Genomic DNA, 23349 nt, shown 5'->3' with positions numbered 1-23349 from the left:
TGAAGAAGAATCAGCAGAAACAGCTGAAGGAATAGCAGAAGATGAAGAAACAGCTGCAGAACTCTGTCCCACTCCAGCGATGATGTCACTCACTCTAGCCTGAACATTCCACCACACACACACCCTGGACCACCTGCCGCTTTGAAAAGTATAAACGATAGCAAGACGATTGGCCGAAGTTTCTGTTACTTTCTGATACACTCCTTGTACAGTTAAAGTTACAGTTGCTAAAAGAGTTTTGGCCTGTGCATTTATCAATCCTCACCCACCAGCCCTAACTTGATAAATGCACAGGCCAAAAGAAAGTTGTCAAAAAACACTCTGAAACTTGTTATCACTGTACCAAAATGGAGACAGGTCCATCAGATTTCCAGTTGAGAAGGAGTACTCTGGTCCTCACCCCCCCCCCCCCCCCCCCCCCCCCAGCCTCGCTGAGACTGACGCAGCCTGGCAAGGTGTTGCAGCCGGACCGCAGAGCTTCCTCCATCTGAAAAATACTTGAGAATTGCATTGTTTTTACTGTATTTACTCTTAATATTTACAAGTTTAATAAAACAGCCAAGTTTTCCTTTTCTTAATCTTGAAAATCATCAAGCTGACTTCTTTACGAGCTGTTAGAGGACAGCACACAGTAAACAGGGTTGTGGTAACTGTAATAGGTCTGCATGACACCTGAGTGGAGACATTGCTATGGTCGTGAGATAAAAATGGGGTCCGGGAGGGTGCTCTTATCTGTTGTGGCAGCGGTGATCAGTTGAGCATAACCCTTGGACTGAAAGAGCTCCAGAATCGGCTTCCTGGTGTTTGAAAACAGGTTCTCGTTGAAATCGCCACACACAATGATGGGATGGCAGTCCATGATCTCCAGTGAGTCCAAAAGACATCCCAGGTTGGTCAGAAATGCTGCAACACTGTAGTTGGGAGGTCTGTACACGGCAGCAATCAGTGCCCTCACCGGAGCTTCAACCTTCAAAGCCACAAACTCAAGGTCAGTTACATTATTTATGTACCTTTTTTCGTGCGCCTGCAAGTGGTTTTTCACATAAACGGCGACTCCACCACATCCTCCACACACACGATTTCTGGAAAATTTGCATATAACGTGTCTGGTGCGTGTGAACATCCTGTAGCCCTCTGAGAGGAGACTGTCTGCAACTGAGGAACCTTGAAGGTGTGTTTCTGTGAGACACAAAATATCCGCAAGATGCAGTTCATGATGGCTCTTGACGTCGTTGACATGAGATGGCAATCCTTCTGTGTTGTGGTGAACAATGCTCACAGTGTCACCGCTGCTCAGTGTCTGCTGAATCTGAAGAAGCGGCATCATATGGTCCAAGTTGACTTGTCTCATGGCCTCTAAAGCTGCATTGACTTGTTGGTTTGCATAGATTTTGCTCTCATCCAAGAGAGGTCACTCTACTGATAGCAACATACGCCATGCCTGGTTCAAAAATGTGTTTCAGTGAAACGACAGCCGATTCCCTCGTCATTCCTTGCACCTTGTGTATTGTACATGCAAAGGCAAGTTTCATTGGAAACTGTCTGCGCACCACTCCATTTTGTTTCAGACTCTCCTCCGATCTCTCTATGTACACCAGATTGTCAGCTCCTGCTCCGTTACGATAACTCCTGCCAGCTGTTTCATCATCCATCTTGAGGCCAAGCCTAGTGACATGAGTACAGCCATTCTGTTCAGTGGATATGACTCTGCCTAGTGTAGCAAATGATCCGTTCACCAAACCTTCAGACACTTCTATGTTTCTGGTTAGCATGACTCGAACACCTTCAGCGACATTCAGTGTGTTAGGTAAATCATTTCTGCCTCCTTTCAATGGTGCACCTGGTCTTCTCATGTGTCCAGTGTGTGGGTCCTTTTTAAAGTCATCTGCATCAATGGTGGTGACATGAGAATGGAGCAGGGATAAAGTTGCAGAGTTGTGTGCCTCTACTTGTTTATTGGTTGCAAAAATGTGCAGGGCGTCAGTCTGGTTCAGTGACACACTGTGACAGCAAAGCTCTGTCTGCTACAGAAAGCTCTTCTGCTTTTCCCTTCACATGGATCCTGTTCAACATCTCTGCAAAGACAATGTCATCCTTCTGTCGCATGATCTCTGTCAGAGTGATCATCTGAAAGTTTTCCTGCCACAGGTCAATCTCAGACGGGTCATAGACACAAAGTGGTTTGGACTGTCGTACAGGTGGCAGCTGATAAAAATCTCCCACAGCTATAACTGACATGCCTCCGAAGGGTCTGTGATTACCTTTGATCTGTTTCAGTCTGACATCCACATATGCAAACAGGGGCTTTGACACCATGGACACCTCGTCAATAACAAGGATTTCGGCATTGGAAAGCTCACATCGGACTTCATCCAGTTTGTTACCAAGACCTTGAAATGGTGGTTTAAGGCTTCTGGGCAGCTTGAGGAGAGAGTGCAGTGTTGTACCGGAGATGTTAAAGGCTGCAGTTCCAGTGAAAGCAGTCAACAGCACAGTGGGGTTTGATATGTCAGCTTCCTCGGCGCGTGTGGGCAGTTTGCACAGTATCTTGGATGCCTCAGAGTAGATGCATTTAATGAGGTGTGACTTTCCGGTTCCAGCTCCACCGTTTACATAATAAAAGAACTGCTCTGGGTTTAGTCCACAGACACGCTTTATGCACCAATCTCTCACAGCATAGAACACACGCTTGTTTCCGGTTCAGACTCTGATACATCTGACGTAACAGTGTGGGATCGATCACAGGGGGCTCTCTTGTGACTCTCACTTCTGTGGCAGCATTAGCCTGTCTACTGTAGTCAGGTACATTCTCTTGTACATTTTCATGATCGCTCTGTCTGGCTTCCAGTTCATCGATACACTCCATCCTCACTATTTCAGATTCTGGTGCTAAATTAGACCACTCATCTATCACGTCTCTGTTTTCCTCATAGTCCTGGACAGCACTCTCAATTTCGTCACTGTTTTTTTCATATCTCTGTTTGTTTCTGTCCACGATGTTTCTAACATACTCAGGACGGGGAGGATATGGCAGCTGAACTATAGCACTGTTGTGGAATGACTCGTACGTGGGTAGAGACGTTCTTTTCGGTTCTTGGTCTGAGCGGTGAGGAAGATACAGTTTAACGTGCCATAATACTGCTCAGGATATTTCTCCTTGGATATGCGGCAATATCTGATGACTGCAGGTTTATCAGCTTCTCTCCTCTGTACATGGCCCAACTCATTCAGCAGAGGCACAACATTTTTCCCTTTCGTCTGTTGTCCATACACAAATCTTCAGCAAGAGGCAAAGTCTGCCATGCACATCTGCTCAAACATCGGCGTTTCAGGTCTGGCTTTGTACTTGTCTGTCAAAGATGTCATCCAAACATTCAGACTATCTGGTGTTCTGTTGTCAAGGCTTGAGCGTGGGAGACTCATTTTAACTGCGTTGTCATCTTTCGGGAATGAACACGACACCACGGGAAGACCTTTTCATGTTAAGTCCAGTGCAACGGGCAACAGCTTCCTGTGCAGAAATCTCTCTCTTTTTGGAATATGCCTGCATGATTTCCCTCATCTCATCACATTCATTGACACAGTCTCTGTTGGAGTTTTCAATGAGTCCTTGCAGATATCGACTCACAGAGTTCTCACTTTTGCACATGTATGTGCAGATGTAGTGTATCAGACCGTAATAAAACAGGATGAACTGTAGGTCCATGTTTGCCGACCACATGTCAAGCAGGTGAGGGTTGTAAGGATTTACCCAGCAGTCCGTTGGATCACGTTGGAGTATGATATTGCTGGAATGGCTCATCATGTGCAGGTGTTGCTCATATTAATTCATGGTTAAATCAAATCGAGCGAGGACCTCTACTAAACTCAGGGAGGCAGTTGCAGGTTCATTCAGCAGCTGAATCAGTGGTGCCAGTTTTATCTTTGCCATTGCAAGCCTGAGTGACCCCTCATCGTCTGCAGGTCTTGTTATCATCATCTTTCTGCACCGTTGCTTCGGGAAACCAAACCTGCACCCAGATCTTGCACCTTTTCCAAACCTAAACTCTGCTGTGATCATTAGTTATTATCACCCTACATTGTATTCAAGTGCTCATCTTTCTGTGAAGTTTGTTTTAAATAAGTTATTTGAGGTTGAAAAACGGGATTTTACGTCATATTTGACGATGATTGACAGCCGCCGATCTTGCGTAGCTCTCTTTGTGAATAGCAACAACCGACCTGAGGGAGCTAAGGGATCTTTGCAGATTTTTCGGTAAGTAAAAAAGTGATTTATGTGTCATTGGTTAAAGTCGTTATCTAGCTAGCTAACACATAAGCAGTCTAAGGTTAGCTGAAATGTTGTAAAGCTAGGTTACTTATCCGGCATGATTTATCTTTTTATTTTATTTTATTAAATGAGCAAACCTAATAACTGACATGCTATGTTTCTTGATATTGTTATATCGTTATTGTGATTGAAATTGTATTTAAAACCAAGAATCGTAATATAAAATCCGCTCATAGATGCAGTTCATTGACTGTACAGTTATTTTACAGCAAAAATAAATAGTCTGGTAAAGTCTCAAAAAAGTATCTAGGGCAAAAACAAAGCCACGTAATTTAAATCTGGCCTGCATCATTACTAATGTGAACATGTTTACAGTCTGAGTGATAAGTGGACTATACCGAGAGTAACAGGTTTTACTTTCACCGTGCAGGCTGAAATTCATAGGACTATATACGAGGGTAGAATATTCCTCAATGTATCCAGATAAAACTAAAGGTAAGATCTTATTTAATATAACTGTTACTGATTTAAGAGACTAACCGAAACGTGAACGCAAACATCAACAACTGGCGGTGTAATGTAATATTAACTGAGCATCATGCTGCTTAAACGTGATAAATATTCTGCATTGTCTTCCACACACACCAATTCAACAGTCACAAGTTAATCATATTGTAAATTTAATGACGCTCATTGAGAAATTGTTCTAAACATTTACAAAACCTGACAAACATTGCGGTGATTGTGACTGTGTCTGTATTTAACACCTTTGAAAGGAAGGTGTTAATGCAGGAGACCAGTGTTACACACAACATGCTGCTGTTATTGAAGTTAGGAGGAGACATAGGCACAATAAAAGAAGACATAAAGATCGCGTTTTTCCCCACACATGTTAATATGTTTTAAATGTCATGCATTTATTTTTTATTTCGCTTCAATAATCGTTAACAAAGAGAAACACCAAACTACAGGCTGTTGTTGCCTTTTTATAGCCAAAGAAAACTGAACATTCACAGCCTCTGCATTCAAAAGAATTTCAACATTGACATTTATGTCTTCCTATTTCCCTCTTTTCACCAACATTATATTTTAAACAGGGATTTCCTTTTTCTCAGGCTGTGCGTCTCTCCTCCAGCTCGCCCCCTCTGGTGCGCTCCTCTCCATAATGCGCTCGTCACTTCCCTCTAAAGCTGCTGCTACTCTGTAGGACACTTTGATTGGGGGACCTCACCAATAAAATACTATTTTATATTTTATAAGCAGTTTGCCACCACACTGCACTTTTACTCTCCAAAGGCATATGAGTATGTGCGTTACAACTTTAACAAAGCTTTACCACACAGTCACACCATCCACACAGCTGATCCAGGATTTACTGTAGCATCTTTTAAAGCACTAAAAGGTCATGTACAGGCAAATAGAGAGATATCAGAATGAGAGGCTGCACACTTAAAAGAGCCCCAAGCAGTTGTGAGTTCTTGTCTTGCTCTAGGGCACTTCAGCAGAGCTCAGTAAGTGTACTGGCATCTCTCCAGCAACCAGCCTAACTTCCAGACGTGGTCTGCAATGAAACTTGATCCCGCAAGGGGAAATTTCAGTTTTTACACTCTGTAAGTCATGCAACACACACATAGGCTGAAATATACACACATGCACAAACAGAGTCCTATGGACATGCACTAATGGAGAGATGTCAGAGTGACGGAGCAGCCCACAGCAGGCGCTCCTGAGCTGGTGGTGGGTAGGGGGTTTGGTACCTTGCTCAAGGGCACCTCGGCAGTGCTCAGGCACCTCTCCAGCTACCAGACCAACTTCCATATTTGGTCCGCACCGGGACTTGGACCCTCCGGTTCCCAACCCAATTCAATTCAATTCAAAAAACTTTATTTGTCCCCGGGGGGGAATTCAAAGGCACACAGAGCAGTAAATGAACAACAGTGCAAGTAAACAAAACATTTTAACCTAAGTATAAAGTGTCAATTTAAATACAACTTAAAGCTTAAACTTAACTTAAAAATACAAAATATAAAAGAGTAGATATAAGTGGACAGTGATCAGACTAACAGATGTAAACAGAACTATATGCAGTAAATGAGAAATAAATATATATATACAGAACTATGTACAGTAAACGAGAAATAAATATATATATATACAGAGCTATGTGTAAGTAGGCAAATACTAAATGATAAGTTATTAAGGTGCATGGTGAATAATGGAACAACAGAACTAATATATACAATATAACTGTAAGGTAAATATGAGATAAATAAAGTGACTGTAGTGCAATGATGGATAAGAAACAACAGGAATAAAGTAACCAGAACTGTATGAGTACTGATATAAAATGGATAGAATAAAGTGATGTAGTGCATGAGACCAGATAAAGCAGAGGCAGTTAAGGTGCATGTCAATATAAAGGAAGTTCACAGCTGAGAGTCTGCAGTGGGTGAGAGGTGTTGGTGTCTGTTGGGGGGGGGGTTAGGAGTTGAGGAGCTGGACAGCCCTGGGAACGAAGGTTGCTCTTCTCCTCTGTGTCCTGCCGGCGTCCTGAGGGGAGCCACTCAAACGCTGGGAAGAGAGCGTGTGAGGGGTCCTGCATAATCCCACCTGCTAGCCTGATTGTCTGTTGCTCATAGATCGATGTCAAAGTCCTTACAGGTAGTCCAATGATCTTAGAGCAGACTGTGACCGTGCTCTGCAGGCGGTTTCCGTTCTGGAGGGTGGTGGAGTGGAACCAGCAGGTTATAGAAAAAGTAATAATGCTCTCAATGAAGGAGTAGTAGAAGGTCAGAAGAATGTTCTTACTGACTCCAAAGGAATTTAGCTTCCTTAGGAGGTATTTTCTTAGGAGGCGAATTTCAGCAGGCTGTCGAAGATGGTACCCAGGTACTTATACTCCTCTACTAGTTCGACAGGATTCCCATGGATTGTGGTGATTGCTGATGCAGCCAGTTCCCTCTGCTTGTTGGAGAAGGTCACCACCATGTCTTGGTCTTGCTCACGTTCAGTTCGAGGCAGGAGCTGTCACACCACTCCACAAACTCCTGAAGAACTGGTCCATGGTGCTGAGAGGGGCCTGACAGCAGAGACAGGAGAACTGTGTCGTCCGCGTACTTCACCAGGTGACAGTTTGGCTGTGTGGTTCTGCAGTCATCGGTGTAGAGGATGAAGAGCAGAGGTGAGAGCACGCAGCCCTGAGGGGAGCCAGTTGAGGTGTGTTGGAGGTTGGAGAAGGTGTTGTTGACCAGAACTCTCTGTGATCTGTTGGTCAGAAAGTCCAATATCCACAGGATAAGCTGGTCGTTCAGATGGAAGCAAGTTGAAAGTTTGTCAGCCAGGATGTGAGGCTGCAGGGTGTTGAATGCAGAGGAGAAGTCTGCAAACAGGAGTCTGGCTGAGGTGTTGGGGTGCTCCAGGTGTTTTTGAACAGTGTCTATTATGAATGTTTTTGCATCATCGACACCTCTGCCTGCATGATAAGCAAATTGTAGCGGGTCCATCTGGGAGTCGGTTTCTCTGATGATGTGTTGTTTTATGATCCTCTCCATGGCCTTCATCAACAGAGACATGAGGGCCACAGGCCTGAGGTCATTCAGTGATTTGGCGGGGCTTTTCTTGGGGATGGGGATAACTGTGGAGTGTTTCCACAGCTGGGGGACTGTGCTGCTGTCCATAGAGCTCTGAAACAGGGTCTGAAACACGCCCCCTAGCTGCTGGGCACAGTGCTTCAGGATGCGGCCACTGATGTTGTCTGGACCAGGTGAGCTGCTCTCACCACATCCTCTCTGCTGAAGGTGAGTGCAGAGTCACTGGGCATGAGCATGGACACTGTTCCTTCCAGCTGTGTGGTGTTGTCCTTCTCGAATCTGGTGTAGAATGAGTTGAGATCGTTGGGGAGAGAAGTAGAGCTGCTGCCTGCAACCTCAATGGTTTTGATGTTGGTAGCAGCAGTGTTCACAGCAGCCATGTTTTTGAGGCCCTGCCAAGCTGTGCGGAGGTTCCCCTGTGTGAATTTTTCCTCCACTTAGTAGTAGTAGCTCAGTCCCTACAGACTGAGCTACTGCCACCCTTGACGATTGATTACAGATGTGTCACTTTTTTATGGATAACAAAAGATAGGAAATGGCAGTGAAAATGCAGTTTTACATGACAGAAATAAGCAAATCCAATATGTATGTCAGTAGGAGAGTTGTTTAAAGGGACTGGAGCAGGGGGAAATACTGAGTGATTGCAAGAATTGGCATTAAAAAATTAACAGTAAACTTTTTTTTTTTAAATTTTAAAAACTTTATTCAGAATATATTGCGTTTACAATTTATATGTGTATACAAAGACAATATAGAAAAGGGTGCAATAATAAAAAGGAAAAGTTAATTAACAGTAAACTTTACTGGCATCACAAAAATGGGATGTGTCGTTTCTCTCTCAGTTATTATTACTTCAATGTTCCTTCATCTAAAAACCTGACACTCTTGTCCACGCCCTTACCCTCTACTGAACACTTGGTGGCGGTAATGAGCTCTTGAATACACATTTTGACGTGATGGCGAAGAAGAGACTTCACGAGAGAACAGCCGGGCCCAGCTCACATAACAGTACTTAGAAATGGCGGCGTCCGTGTGCCGAGTCGGGAGCACCGTGGGTCGAACCCTCGCTAAAACCCGCAGTGTGAGTATATTTGACAAGCCCCCTGCATTTCAGCTTGTCTGCACATTAACACATACAGTAGTAATAGTGTGTGGTCACGTTTATTGATACATTAATGGAAATCGAAGAAGACTTGCTTGCTGAACTATCAGCTCCGTATTACAGAAACGGAAAGGACGTAGCTAACCGGTTAGCATTGGTTAGCTAGCAGTGAATGCAAGGTCACCTTTCAAATGAGGCGGTATGTCTTCTAACACAGATCTGATGTGTAATGTTAATCTTTTGTACGTGATATTGATGTCAGCTAGCCTTGGTTTTAGTTGTCTTTGGTCAGTCACAAGGTCAGCAGCTGCAGTGTGTCACTTGTCCTCACTTGCCCCACACCGCGGCCAAGCTTCCGTGTTAGCAGATTTATTGTGGTGACTTTGGAGACACGTACGCTGACTGTACGGTCTCTTCAGCACTTACACACTCAGAATGTGCTATCTTTAATATCTTAATTTAAATGTATTAAGTGATAAGGCGTATTCTACGTCGGTAGTGACGCTGACTTTAGTCTACGTGACACTGGGCTGTGCAATGTCTACGTTCATAAACCTTCATTGTGTTCCCATATTTACAAACAGATAATACTCAGAAAGCACTTTTTTAATCTTACTGATTGCAAATCATCATAGCGAAATACTTTTCGGATATAAAATTAAAATAGCTTCAGAAAACTATCCCATTACACGACAATACTATGTGATGAACATTATAAATAAATAAACTATTATTTGACGTTTGGAAATAATTCATGTCAGCTGATATAGAGACTTTTGGTTTTGTCTATTTTTAGCCATTCCATTGGTGCATAGCAGGAGGTTGCTTTGGTTTTAATAGCTGTCAGCCTTAATTTGAGGTGTTGTCCTACACAGAACAGTTCTACACTTGTTTATTAATCAATAAAGCATGAAGTACAGTTTGCCTGGCACATACAGGCATGTGACCTCTATAAAAGGTGACCTGATACACACATAATGTCAACATCCTGTCTCAGCTTCTTCTAATGTCCATGCATCAAAAACAGTAACTGATGTCCTCTTATTCAGGATCTGCTGTGCTTTACTTTAATAAACAGTTCATTTAATCTTGAATATTTTACACGTTGTAAAAATATACATTAACATTTCTTTAACTGAAATAAAAATGAAAAGAATGTTGACAATATGAAAAACGTAAGTTTGCACATGACTGCAAAAATGTGTCTCTGTATTTTACAGAATGAGAAGCACACACCTGTGTTTCTGTATGTCCACTCAGTGCTAAAGAATAGACATGGAAATGACTTGCTTCCAGTCTTTTTTACATTAAATATATAAAGTATATAAAAGTAATATAAAGTATATAAAATAATTTTATGGTTCTTGGTTTTTATGTAATTTTATGGTTTTTGGATTATTGTGTCCTTCTATGTTGGCCCTCAGTCTCTGGCACCCTTATTTTAGGGGTGGCAATCATTTAGAAAGTGGTTTTCTAATGGGTTTAATGTGACCACAGGTGTCAGTTACTGTGGCAGTGCTAGGTCATGTAAGACATTTGAAAATTAATCTACTTGCCTTTCGTGTCTCTAGCCCATCCTGCTGTCTCTGAGGCGGGGACAGGCCTCAGTCAGCTATGCCCAGAGCCTGCTGGGAGCCCCAGAAACTCGCCTCACTGCCCTGGACAATGGCTTGAGGGTTGCATCAGAGGAGACTGGACATGCCACCTGCACTGTAAGAAAGTAAAAGAGTGTCTTTTTACAGCCATGTAGGAGATTGTGATAAGACATTATAGACCCTGACCCTATAGATGAATTAAATAGTGTGTTGTGCAAGATTAATCTTCTCTCTAATATGTGGTCACTGTCATAGGTTGGACTGTGGATCAGTGCTGGCAGTCGCTATGAGAGTGAAAGGAACAACGGAGCAGGTTTCTTCCTGGAACACATGGCCTTTAAGGTAGGATTTGAAAGAGCGCATCACCTTATCTGCACCCTGTTGAGTTTTCCTGTAAATAAAAATAATAGTTATGTTGAGATTGTGCACAAGAACACATTGTGTGTTCTTTAGGTTTAATAAATGGGTTGGATGTATTTCCTTCCAGAAGTGTTATTCAGTTAGTAAATCCTAGAGCACAACAGCGTCTCAGCAGCAGCAGAGTAGATTGTAAGGTGATGTTCCACCGTCTGGTCCAAAAGTGGTTTGGCCAAGTGTACTGAGAGAACTCACCAGATGTGTAAGAGCAGTGAATAGAATGGACCAGCATTTTCATGCCTGCTACCTTAAATTTAAATGACCCTCTTCTGATTTCACAACCATTAGTTTTGTAGTTTGTGGACGTTTTTAGGGCTCAAAATGCAAAGTTTACACCGTAAAGTCAAACAAGTATATAATTGTCCATAGCAATGTTTAACTGTGGAAAACATGATGTCCTTCAGGGAACAAAGAAGCACCCTCAGACAGCCCTGGAGCAGGAGGTGGAATCAATGGGTGCTCACCTGAGTGCTTACACCTCCAGGGAGCACACTGCATACTACATGAAGACCCTTGCTAAAGACCTGCCCAAAGGTGAGATGACTTGCTTACACGCATTGAAATAAGTTGATTATGCCCTATTTAAGAAAAGTTGTTTGTCATGATGATCACAATTAATAGGCTCAGTCATTTAATGAATAGTTGCTGAGATCGTAACTATATCTTAGCACGAGTACATATCTTAGTTTTCTCTTCTGTTTTTTTAGCTGTGGAGCTGCTGTCTGAGGTGGTACAGAGCTGCTCCCTGAGCGAGGCAGAGATCGAGCAGCAGAGAGGTGTGGTGCTGCGTGAGCTAGAGGAAGTTGAGAGTAACCTTCAGGAAGTTTGCCTGGACCTCCTGCACGCCACGGCCTTCCAGGGCACTCCCCTGGGACAAAGTGTGCTGGGACCTTCCAACAATGCTAGGCAAGGGGAACTGCTTGATCAAACACATTTATAAATTATAAGTTCACTTTCATCAAAGGGCAACTTTTGTCAGAAGAGGGCAGTGTTGTTGCTATGACAATTATTGCTGCAGAACATTAATCACACAACACTCTTAATTTATCAGTATTTAACTTAAATAATCAAACTTTTATAAATGTTGTATCGCTGTGCAAGTTATCATCAATCATCATTTTACATTTTTCCAGGACCCTGACCCGCCAGGACCTTGTGGAATATGTCAACATTCACTACAAAGCTCCTCGCATGGTGCTGGCTGCTGCTGGAGGTAAGTCCTCTTCCATTTCACTCTTTGTATGAGGAAGATTTCCACTTTTACTGGAATAAGTGAACAGTATTTATCTCATGCATTTCCTCCACAGGTGTAACCCACGAAGAGCTAGTTGGGTTGGCCAAAACTCACTTCAGTGGGGTGTCATTTGAGTATGAGGGAGATGCTGTCCCTTTGCTGTCACCCTGCAGATTTACAGGCAGTGAGGTGAGATGTTTTGTTTCAGAACTTTTTTGTAGCTTTATTATTATCACTTATTCCACTGCTTTTTCATGTAACCATTATTTTTCAATCCATCGTAACTACAATTCAGAGCGTTCACTTCACTGACTGTAACCATGAATCTATAACAGAGTTATGCAGCACACTCAGACAAATGTAAAGGTTTTATGGATTGGAGGTGATTCTGGGCTGTGATCGAGTACAAGTAGAGATGATTTTAACTGTCAGCATAAAATATTTGTATTAATCCGTTTCTCTCTTCCCTGTCGTCAGATCCGTATGCGTGATGATGCTTTGCCTCTTGCACACGTTGCCATCGCTGTTGAGGGAGCCAGTGCTGCCAGCCCGGACATCGTGCCTCTCATGGTGGCCAACTCCATCATCGGCAGCTTTGACCTCACCTATGGTGGTGGAAAGGTTAGAGATATTTTATTGTACATGCATGGTTTAGTGAAGGCAGTAAAGAAAAGACAGTAGTGATGAAACTGACATCAGAAAATAATACATCCTAAAATAAATTCATCTTGTTGATTTTTAACATTCGCCCCTGTTAGCTTTGCCCACTTGAGGTTTTAAGTATCTTGAGTGGCCATTATTAGGGGCTAGAATATAATCCTCTCTTAAACCTGGGTCAGGGGTCTCACCCCTTCCTCTGGACCTTTTGGGAGGAACAAGAGCTCAATTATAGCACCAATGATATTTTCCTTTTATTTCAGTAACAGGTGAAATATATTGTCAATTTCATTGAACACCACATATCACAAGTAATATCATATAAACTTATTTGAAACATCAATCTATAAACATGGATTTTTTTTCTGCCGTCTCTGTAGCATCTGAGCAGCCGGCTGGCTCGCCTGGCTGTGGAGGAGAAACTGTGTCACAGCTTCCAGGCCTTCCACTCGTCCTACAGCGACACCGGCCTGCTGGGTATTCACTTTGTGGCTGATAAGCACTACATCGAGGATATGATGCACTGGTCCCAGAACGCCTGGTCAGTACAGACTCCAGCACAGAGAGTAGACCACAACTTTATTATATTGTCACTTTTGATTGAAACAAAAATACCTGTATTTCTTCTTGTATTCCCCCACTTTCCCCTGCAGGATGAATCTGTGTACCACTGTGACAGAGAGTGATGTAGCTAGAGGCAAGATTGCTCTCAAGGCCAGCCTGGTTGGACAGCTCAATGGTGTGTAACTTGTCTGTCACTGTTACACAAACCCACATATAAACTCCTCAGAATCCTGAGTCAACAATTGTGTTTGTCTTTTAGGAACAACCCCAATCTGTGATGACATCGGTAGACACGTCTTGAACTACGGGCGGCGTATTCCTCTGGCAGAGTGGGATGCTCGCATAGATGTGAGTTGATTCTCAATAGAGATCTGCCCGGGCTGTTTCTAAAATCATTAAAATTGCAAAGTATTTTAAGTCAGGAATAATATTTTTTCTTGTCTTTCAATCTCTTCTTTCAGGCTGTGACCCCCAGGATGGTACGTGACGTCTGCTCCAAGTACATCTATGACAAGTGTCCCGCTGTGGCAGCTGTCGGTGAGTTCAGTGTGGTTTTGGTGTTTTTGGGACCTGTGCTGGAATGCGTTTCTCTAACCTTTTCATCCTGCCTCTCTCCACCAGGCCCCGTTGAGCAGCTCCCTGACTACAACAGAATGCGCAGTGCCATGTACTGGTTGAGGTTTTAAGATGATAGTTGTGTTGCTCCAAATATCTCAAGTTTGCTCCTCTCAATCTCCCCCTGCCTTCCTCCCGTCATCAATGTGAGAGTTAAGTCCCTGAGGATCGTCCACATGTTGTCTTGACAGCACAGACAACCCTCCATCCTCTCTCTTCTCCCCACTTGCCAGTGGGGGGTGGGGGGGGCAGCCAGTCTGCTCATTGTTAGCTTTGAAATAACATGTCAGTTATCATTTGATTGTAGTGCACAGGTCCTCATTACCTGGAACTGACTTAGAGAGAGGAGGCTGGACTTAAACATATAAAACCATCTACAGGACATAACACCTCATTACAGATCATTTGGAGCAAGAGTATATTTATAAATTCTGTAACGCGTGTTTCTGTCCTCTATTGTACATAACAGCTCTCATTCCGACAAAATAAAAAAAACTGTAAAACACGGGAGCAGGTTGGTTTGTCTCCTTTTCATGTAAAGGTTTCAAGAACACAACATGGATTAAAATACACATTTCTGCAAACTTTTCATCTATCCATTTGAGTCATGGTAAAAACACAAACATTTTTGTTCTTCAAACTTTACAAATGCTACGATAATATGCTGGTTCAGCTACCATGTTTAGGGTTGTTACCTGTCACATAACTTATTCTTCTTTGTTTTTTGATTTATCTACATTTACAATAATTTTAGAAAAGCCATTAAATAAGATGACAAAAATTAACCATCTTTTTAGCCTCCTGAAAAGAGGCCCACATTCTACATACATAATTGCTTCTTCATATTTCATTGTATTTACCTGGACTAAAAAGTCATGCTCATTTATATTCCATCATTGAGAAGCAGACTGTCTTTATTGGTCATCTTAAGTTTTTATTGTGAACACTTTGAAGATTGCCTACTCCCAGAGTAAGTAATGTCTTCACTTTAAACTCTGCTCACTACCAATTGCTATAATAATTATTTTGATTATATTTTGAGAGTTGATTCCTTTTTCTAAACTAAATGGCAAGAGCTTTCAGACACGTAATTGTTATGAGATACTCATTTATTGAATGATATTATTCAGAACCTACGTCAGTGGGCTGCTGGAATAATAACCACAACCTGCTATGACATGTACACAATGTTGTATCTAAATTCATAGAGATGACATCATGCATGTGCAGTCCTGCGTCATGCAGTATCAGTGACAATAACGCTCAGGCTCGTTTACGACCCGAGAATGGACAGCTGCATGCTGCTGGATGACCTTTGTGTGACCGAGGTATGTTTATTTTAGGGTAACTGAGATGACTCGCAATACTCAGGCCCCCGAGGGCCCAACTATCATAATGAGGCTGTACTTGTAATATTTATATATCATCAGTTAGATGAGGGCAAGCCCCTTGATGAGCTGGACTGGAGGTGAGTCAGGAGACGGGGTAGGATTTGTCTTCAGCCCTTCCCCTCGGCCTGACAGCCTCTTCCTCCTTATTCTCGTGGACTTTAATTCCTCCACTATCTATCCTCCCAGCACCTCCTCCTCTATGTTCTTTACCAAGAAAGATTTTTGTACTCACATTATGTTCCTGTAAGTAAAATAATGCTGTGCATAGTATTTTAACAGACTTGCACACATATCTGAGGCCCACTTGGTCAAACATTTTAATGAGCAAAAAAGCAGATCCTTTTATATTATATAATTATAAGGAAACACATGATACCCATATTAAACATTAAACACTAACTCTAATTTATGACACCTCGCTTAAAGTCCTTTACTCCCACTTAATGCCCCCGTAGAATTAAATCATTGTCACAGTAATGTGGAAGAATTTGGGCCTGCTCTTTCATGTAGAACTTTTTTTTTTTAAGTTCATGACATGGCTGTGGATGGTTGTTATTCAGGGCATTTTGGAAGTAGAGTCCTCCAGTAGAGTTCAGAGACCTGGAGAGTCTGTGTTGAAGATAACTGAAGCTAATGGTGAAACAATGAGCAGGATTCAGAGATTCCTCATGGTAACAGAAACAGGGTGTTAAGATTGTTCTCAGGTTTTATTCTGTCTTGTTAATACACGGTAACTGACATGAACTCTTTTTCTTGCATGACAATCAGGCAGTTTTAAAATATATCTAACTGTGTATGAACATAATTTCAAATCATCTGTAAGCATATTCATATGACACCCCCCCATTAAAATTAAGTCCATGGTCAGAGTCTGAAAGGATATTTGAACACACATGAACTAGTAACGGCATGATAAAAAGGTGAAATAGTTAAAGGTACTTTACTTTTGAATGGAGCCGCCGGGTTTCAGATGTGCTTTAACTGCAGACTGGAGCAATCATCCGATTCATTAAAGACAAACTATTGTGATTACCATCATGTTATTTTTAGAAGGAGAAAGATTGCAATGAGTGTGGGGGAAATGAGATGAAATGAGGGGAGGGTGATGGGGTGTTGAGATGTCAAAGATACAACAGAGAGGGGAAGGGGCAGTGTCACGCCAAAGACAGACGTGGATAAAAACAAAGTCGAAGACGAGCTTGCAGGACTCCAGTTGAACATCTGACTGCGTGCCACAAAGGTTGATCCTCCACTAGAATAAGGAGAAGAAGCTGGGAAACAGAAAACATAGAAACATAGGACATCTGAGGATCGAAGACAAGTCACCATAACCAGAGCCCTGCAGTAAACCAGAGGAAGAAGAAGTGCCTTTTGTCAAGTTACCAACTATCCACAGCGGGGAAATCGAGTAAGTAATGATTGAAATTATGACATTTAATGAAGTTTACCCAGGTGTCACATGATTTAAAAGAAAGCTGGACTTTTTTCAGGAAAAGTGGATATGTATTATGCTCTGCAGAAAACTATATAATCATTGTATATTTCCTGACATTGCATGTTTAATAATGGCCTTCCCTCCTGATTGAGATCTCTCTAAAGTATCTTAATTTGCACGTAAATTTGTGGCCAAACATGGCTGATATGTTTAATTAAGTGTTTGGTTGTTCTCAATTCCTCTGGCTTTTTTCATTCTATTTGTGCATTTTGATGTTGTTATTTTCTTGATTTTCTTTTTGGCCAATAAAGAAGAAGAAAAATCTTAGATCTACTGCTCAGTGGAGAGTTATTGAATCTCCATTTGTGCAGTGTTGGGAAATGTAATGTTCTTCTGTTCTTCCTGCAGAAAGAGTCTTGACCATGAGAAGTGTGCGTGTGTGTTTCTGCCTCGCTCTGCTGCTGCCTTGGTGTGTGAGGAGCAGCCCTGCTCTTACAAAACTTGTTGGAGACACACAGGGGGATATGCTGGCTGTCGACATCCTGAACCGCAGCGGTTTGTTGAACTCATTGCTCCGCTCTGAACACCATGCTATGCTCCGACGAGTACGGGCACCACGACCAGCCTCCCAGGTGCCAAAGAGAGCCCAGCAGGGATCCCGCTTTGCCCTGTCTCTCGATGTTCCCACGAGCATCCTCAGTGTCCTCATAGACCTGGCCAAGAACCAAGACATGAGGACCAAAGCAGCCGCCAACGCAGAACTGATGGCACGAATAGGCAAGAGGAAATAAGAGGATCAGAGGGAGCTCTCAGGGGCTTGACGGACAAAATGTCACCTCACAGAGGACTTTACTTCCTACATTGTGCGACTGGCTCCTGTTTAGAAAAACAGTGTTAGTTCCTGTCAATACAGACATTGCGATCAGTAACTGTCATTTAGATCTTTTATATGATATACATAGACTGACTCTTGAAACATAAATAAATATGAAGTATATGTAAATGTAAACAACAACAATGCAAACAATATCAATCAATGTAAGATGAAGCTGGTCTTTTGTCTCAAAAAAAAAAAATCACACATGGTCAGAAACTGATCAAGTTCTGAAATCTCTTTGTTTCAGCATGTGTTCACAGCAAAGGTTCTGCAATTAAATCCAATATTATAACCCTTTTTTTCTCAAGGCATTTCACTGCATTGATAACAGACATGCTAAGTATAATTACAAGCATCAGCAAACCCATACATAACGCACAAATGAATGATCTGAGCCTCACGAGCCTGCGTCACCCACAGCGCAGTCTGATATGTGATAACAGGACAAAGACGTGGGCAGGATATTGACCTCTGAGAGAACAAAAGGCCATTTCTATAGACCTTTGTTCACTAATACTTGATATATTTGGCAAACAAGTTGCAGCTATTTTCAGTCTGATGCATTATCAGCTCTTCATTAGTCTCATATCTGTGGGATGATTCATCTGTGCTCCTGCACTGAGCATGAAATGTGAAGCAACAGAGTGAAATAAACTGCTCATCTGAATTACATTTGAGTTTGTTCTTTTTTTAAATTGGACGTGACCCAGAATTATTTCTCATTTCATTTCAAGCTGTGGTAGCTTAGATTCTATACAGGTTAGTACACTGACAGTACAGTGCAGCAAATGTACAAGTAATAAACCAGAAACAAGTCACTGAATAATAATTAGTAACAAAAATAAATAAACCCTTGCCAATATAAATGACCTAAAAGTTGTTCGGAGACATAAGTAGGGTTATTTGTGGTGAGATGAGAGTATTTGTAACACTGTAAAACGGGTTCTGTTACAACACTTATCGTAGGCAACAAAGCAACAAAGGAAAATACCATTCCTGCTTCTTCTGAAAAATATGCTTTACATTCAAGACAGACTAGTCCCACACTGGGCTACAGCATCTGAGTCTGGGAAACTCGTCATAAGGCATTTACTGCACATGATTGTGTCCCTCTGTTTTATGTAATGAGTGCAGTCCTCTAAAAAATGGTAATCTTTATTTAGGTTAGTCAACTCAATTTGAGTTTCATTTTGCTTCTTTATAAACCCTGACAAGTGCGTTTCTACTACAAATGCTAATATTACGGGGGGGGCTTTGGGGAGAAACTCAATATGTTGCATAAACACAACTTTGGCTGCTAATCACTTCGTAGGCCTTGTTGGGGCCTATATGGCTGTAGGCTTTTTAGTATTATTTGTTTTTGCACAGCAAGGGAAACAAAACATATTAAACAAATAATAAAAAATGGACAACATTCAGTGCAGGAAGAGGCAGAAAACTGAATGAGCTTATCTGAAGTCTCCACCTGAATAATGCAAAAATGTGTGTGTGTGTGTGTGTGTGTGTGTGTGTGTGTGTGTGTGTGTGTGTGTGTGTGTGTGTGTGTGTGTGTGTGTGTGTGTAGTAGTAGTGACAGTAAAACAAAAATACTGCTTATAAAAACTTACAAGTAATTCTGATAAACCATAAATGCATGCATACAGAGTAGTTAAATGTTGTTTCAGACATTTTTTGCAACATTTCACTGAGCAGCAGGTTTTTGACAGACGGGAATACATGTTCCATAATTTTATGCCTCTAAATCCAAATCGAAAATTTACTTCTGCAAGTCAAATATTTCGGAGGATGAAGATCTAAAGCTTGACGGGTTGAGTAAGAATGGACCTGGGAATTAAGAATAAAGTAACTCTTGAAGTGCTCAGGGATATTTCCTTCACTCCATGTTTTCTAAATAAAAACACATATTTGAGAAATATGTATATTATAAATGTTAAGAATCAGGAGCTTCTGAAACAAAGGAGCAGAAGAAGCACAGGACTCTGACCGGGTTGCCATCCTGACAAAGCATTTCTGGAGAGCAGAATTCTAAGGAAAAGTACTCGCCCAAACTATATTAAAATATGAAAGATAAGGTTAAATTAAACTATAATAAAGAGTAAGGAGACAACTGGTGGTGGCGAGATGACTGAGCCTTCGAATAATACCAAGAGATTTGTTTATTTTTCTGCTAACCCAGTCAATCTGGTCTCTCCAACTCAAATTCTCATCATTATATAGTAATTTTGGACAAATCCTTAGGATATAATTTTTTAGGATATAATTTTTTGCCACTGAAAATGATAATGTTAGATTTTTTAAGATAATTTATTTAATTTAAAACATTTCACATAATCAGTTAAACCAATATTAGCATCCCACATCAAAGAATCAAAATTTTAATTAGAAAGAACAACTGCAACATTATTGGAGAAAGAACATGTGAAACATTATACAAATCATTGATATAGATAAGGAATAATAACGTTCCCAAAATGGACCCGTGGAACCCCACAATGCATTCTGGCTTTGTCCTAATAGCAATCCTTGACAGAAACAAACTGGCTTCTGTTGAAAAGATAATGTTTTACCCATTTGTGTGTAACATCATGAAAACAATATTTATAATATTTTTCAATATTTGAAAATTCTAAAAATATACTACACGTAGATTTATGATCATCCAGTGCAGAAGTCATTTTGTCAGTTAGATCAAGCAAAGCCATATAGGTAGAATGATTTTTCCTATAACCATATTGATGTTTATAAAGAATATAATTTCTATCAAGGTGAAAGAGAATCCTTTTGTATACAAGTTTTTTTTAGTATTTTTGAAAAACAGGGCAAGATAGGTTTATAATTATTAAAAGAGCTTGGATCATCGACTTTAAACATTAGAAAATTCTTTAGAATAGAATAAACATATTTATTTCTATAAGACTTATAGGTCCATGGGTAAGGGGTGTAGGATTAGACACATATTTTCTATAGCCTACAGTTTATTCTTCAAGATAATCATTGCCATTTATGCAGTAGCCTACAACAGCACTTTCTCTTATTAGGCTACTTTTGTAAAAAGTTATACGGGAAGCTAGTTGTTTAAAGTTACAAGCAAATACAGATGATTATTTTGTTGACTTTATCCTGAATTTGACTCCTCAATGCAACAAGTCATACAACCCAGACATTTCAATAATTACACCTTTAAGTCTGCACATTCATCGACCCGGTCCTGTAAACATAATCTTTAAATTAACAATGAAATAATACGTTTGAATGTAACCCTTTTAGTCCTATAGTAGGCCATTTTATAATGTTGTATTGATAAGCTACTTCGTTTTATAATAGGCCAAGTTTGTCCGCTGGGTTTCTTACCTGTGTCAAAACTGCTGCAGTTTAGTCGTTTGTCCACGTGATGTCCTCGTTGTTTCTCCACCACGTCGACGACTGCGATTTGTATTACCTTACAATTTGGCGAAAGACGTCAAATATTCACAACATTCAATCCAATAAATGTTAGTATAGCCTATGGTTTACATTCTCGAGCGCTAGAATAAGGTAAAGTGAACATACATGAGCCAAAATGGCGCATCGGCCTCCTGTAGTCGTTAATCAGGTGTTGTTAATTAGCGTGCCCGTTTGGAGGCTCTTCACAGAAACCGAACACAGGGAAAAGTAAGGTCGTTTAATTTACTGTATATCTGTTTTACTTTGTGTCTCTTACCTGCTTTTTGGTTTTGGTTTTATGTTGTTTTAGCCTATAAAATAGCAGCGAAATGAGGTTGCATATTTCATATAATCCGGGAACATTTTATAATGTGGTGTTATTTTCCTTGTCCGTGAAAAAGGTTACAGTTCTTTTCTGTTTTACCTGAAAATGGCCTCTCTTTAGTGCTTGCAAAGTTGACCCCCCCCCCCCCATATATAGGCCTAATATTGGAAAATAGCCTTCTCTAGGATACTCTGCTATGTTTTTATAGTTTATTTTTAATTGATATTTTATAGCTATGTGATGTTTTAACTTTGACCTGCAGAGGGACTGCAGATGTAAACTAGCTCAAAGCTATCTGGTACAATGCATCAAATTACATTTATATTTAATATTGAACATCATGGTCACTTTACAAATAAAATAAAATAAATAATTAAAATCAAAGCTTTAGGTTTCTTGACTTGGTTGTATGATGTGTGTCTCATATAGGTGTCTCATAAAACCCCCAATCCACAACTGAAAATCCAACATTTTAATAAAATCACACTTTCCTTATGGTTTGATGCTCCCTTTTTAGGGGACTTAACAGAAAGTATTTTTCTGCCACTTAATAATTGTGCCATTTAACATGAAACGAGGGTGTATGTCTGTCCTGTAGGCGGCATACAATACTATTTTTAGCCATGATGTCAGGAGTCAGGACTTGATGTCCTGACTGGGTGTCCTAACTGATGGCATCACTGGACCGATATCCTCTATTTCCATTCACAATGTCACAGTTGTTCAGGAGGATGCAGATTGCAAATTATGCTGCTCAGCTGTGTGTAGATTTTTGGGCTCTATGCAAGCGTGAAATATAGCCTCTGGTAATGGCAGTCTGGTTTGAGATTTTTATCTCTGGCCTTTCATCTGAACCAAAGTTTACTTAAGTGTAGCTGGCAATATGTCTGATTGTCACAGCAGACAATATTAAACAATGTAAGGTAAATAGGGGATCTTGTTCAACCACCTGTAGCTCAATGTACAACATAATGTAATAACACAGGTAGGAGTGGTCACTCCTTTTCTACATACTGAATGCTGATAGAACAGATAACATGTTGAACATTGAACGGTGACCTAATTTGGGGAATTCTCAAGATGTTTGCTTTCCAGCTCTTATACCACTGAGATATTGTCCTAAATAAAGACCACAAATAATTATCAAAAATGACTCAGAAGTTAAAGTCTGAATAAGTTATTATGAAACACAACAAAACATTTTTTTTTTAATAATGAGAGTTTAGAGATGTGTACTAAAGTAGAACACATTATGTTACATGGTCAGGACTATGTAATGTGACATCAGAATCTAGAAACTCTACTGCGACAAATCAGCTTATGTTCAGGGCCTATTTCATATTTTCTTATCACAGAATTCCAGTCATTTGACCATAAACCTTCATATCATCTATGAATAGAATATTTATCCTAATTATATTCACTTTACATTGTCAGTTAACCATCTGCTACAGATAAAAAAAATCTGCCACCACAACATTACAGCAGAGGCAATATGAATAAGGCTTGTGCAGCCCAAAGCCTTAAAAATGTTTGTTTTTAACCTCATTCTGATCACAATGTCCAAGTTAATCTGGATAATCTACTTGACACACATGATTGTCTTTGTCCTAATTGTTAAGTAGAAATAAGATTCAATGGAGACTGTTCAGATATGCTGATGCCTTAAAAGATTTATAAATTAAACTAAAACTGTCTTGCTAGATACACATGCTGCATATGCTACAACCAGAGAAGAGTTGTTTGTGGTGCCTCTTTAGGATGCTAACTTAAAGTAACTGTTTGTAAATACAACAAGTAATCCACGGCTTTCACACAGCAGTGTCAATGGGAGTGTTCATAGAGAATTACACA

The 23349-nt window shown here is 40.8% G+C and overlaps 1 protein-coding gene across 1 annotated transcript; it reads left to right on the top strand.

Annotated features, from left to right (window-relative positions):
- Window positions 1–8788: 8788 nt before the first annotated feature.
- Window positions 8789–14554, top strand: uqcrc1 (ubiquinol-cytochrome c reductase core protein 1). Its single transcript, XM_020629437.3, has 13 exons — window positions 8789–8941; window positions 10534–10674; window positions 10813–10899; window positions 11379–11508; window positions 11682–11880; window positions 12108–12187; window positions 12282–12397; window positions 12686–12829; window positions 13246–13406; window positions 13519–13604; window positions 13689–13777; window positions 13891–13966; window positions 14051–14554. Exons 1-13 carry the CDS (start codon window positions 8879–8881, stop codon window positions 14113–14115), a joined length of 1437 nt encoding a protein of 478 aa, XP_020485093.1. The 5' UTR covers window positions 8789–8878; the 3' UTR covers window positions 14116–14554.
- The last annotated feature ends 8795 nt before the right edge of the window (window positions 14555–23349 follow it).

The sequence above is a fragment of the Labrus bergylta genome, chromosome 5, assembly GCF_963930695.1.
Source record: "Labrus bergylta chromosome 5, fLabBer1.1, whole genome shotgun sequence".
NCBI lineage: Eukaryota > Metazoa > Chordata > Actinopteri > Labriformes > Labridae > Labrus > Labrus bergylta.
Note: the sequence above shows the minus strand (reverse complement) of the source record. Positions and strands in the feature narration are given on the sequence as shown.

Bases quoted from the DNA above. Each gene is read 5' to 3' on its own strand.
- uqcrc1 (XM_020629437.3), top strand. From the start codon at position 8,879: ATGGCGGCGTCCGTGTGCCGAGTCGGGAGCACCGTGGGTCGAACCCTC. The intron at 11,509-11,681 runs GTGAGATGACTT...CTGTTTTTTTAG, and splicing joins TGCTAAAGACCTGCCCAAAG to CTGTGGAGCTGCTGTCTGAG. The intron at 12,188-12,281 runs GTAAGTCCTCTT...TTTCCTCCACAG, and splicing joins GGTGCTGGCTGCTGCTGGAG to GTGTAACCCACGAAGAGCTA.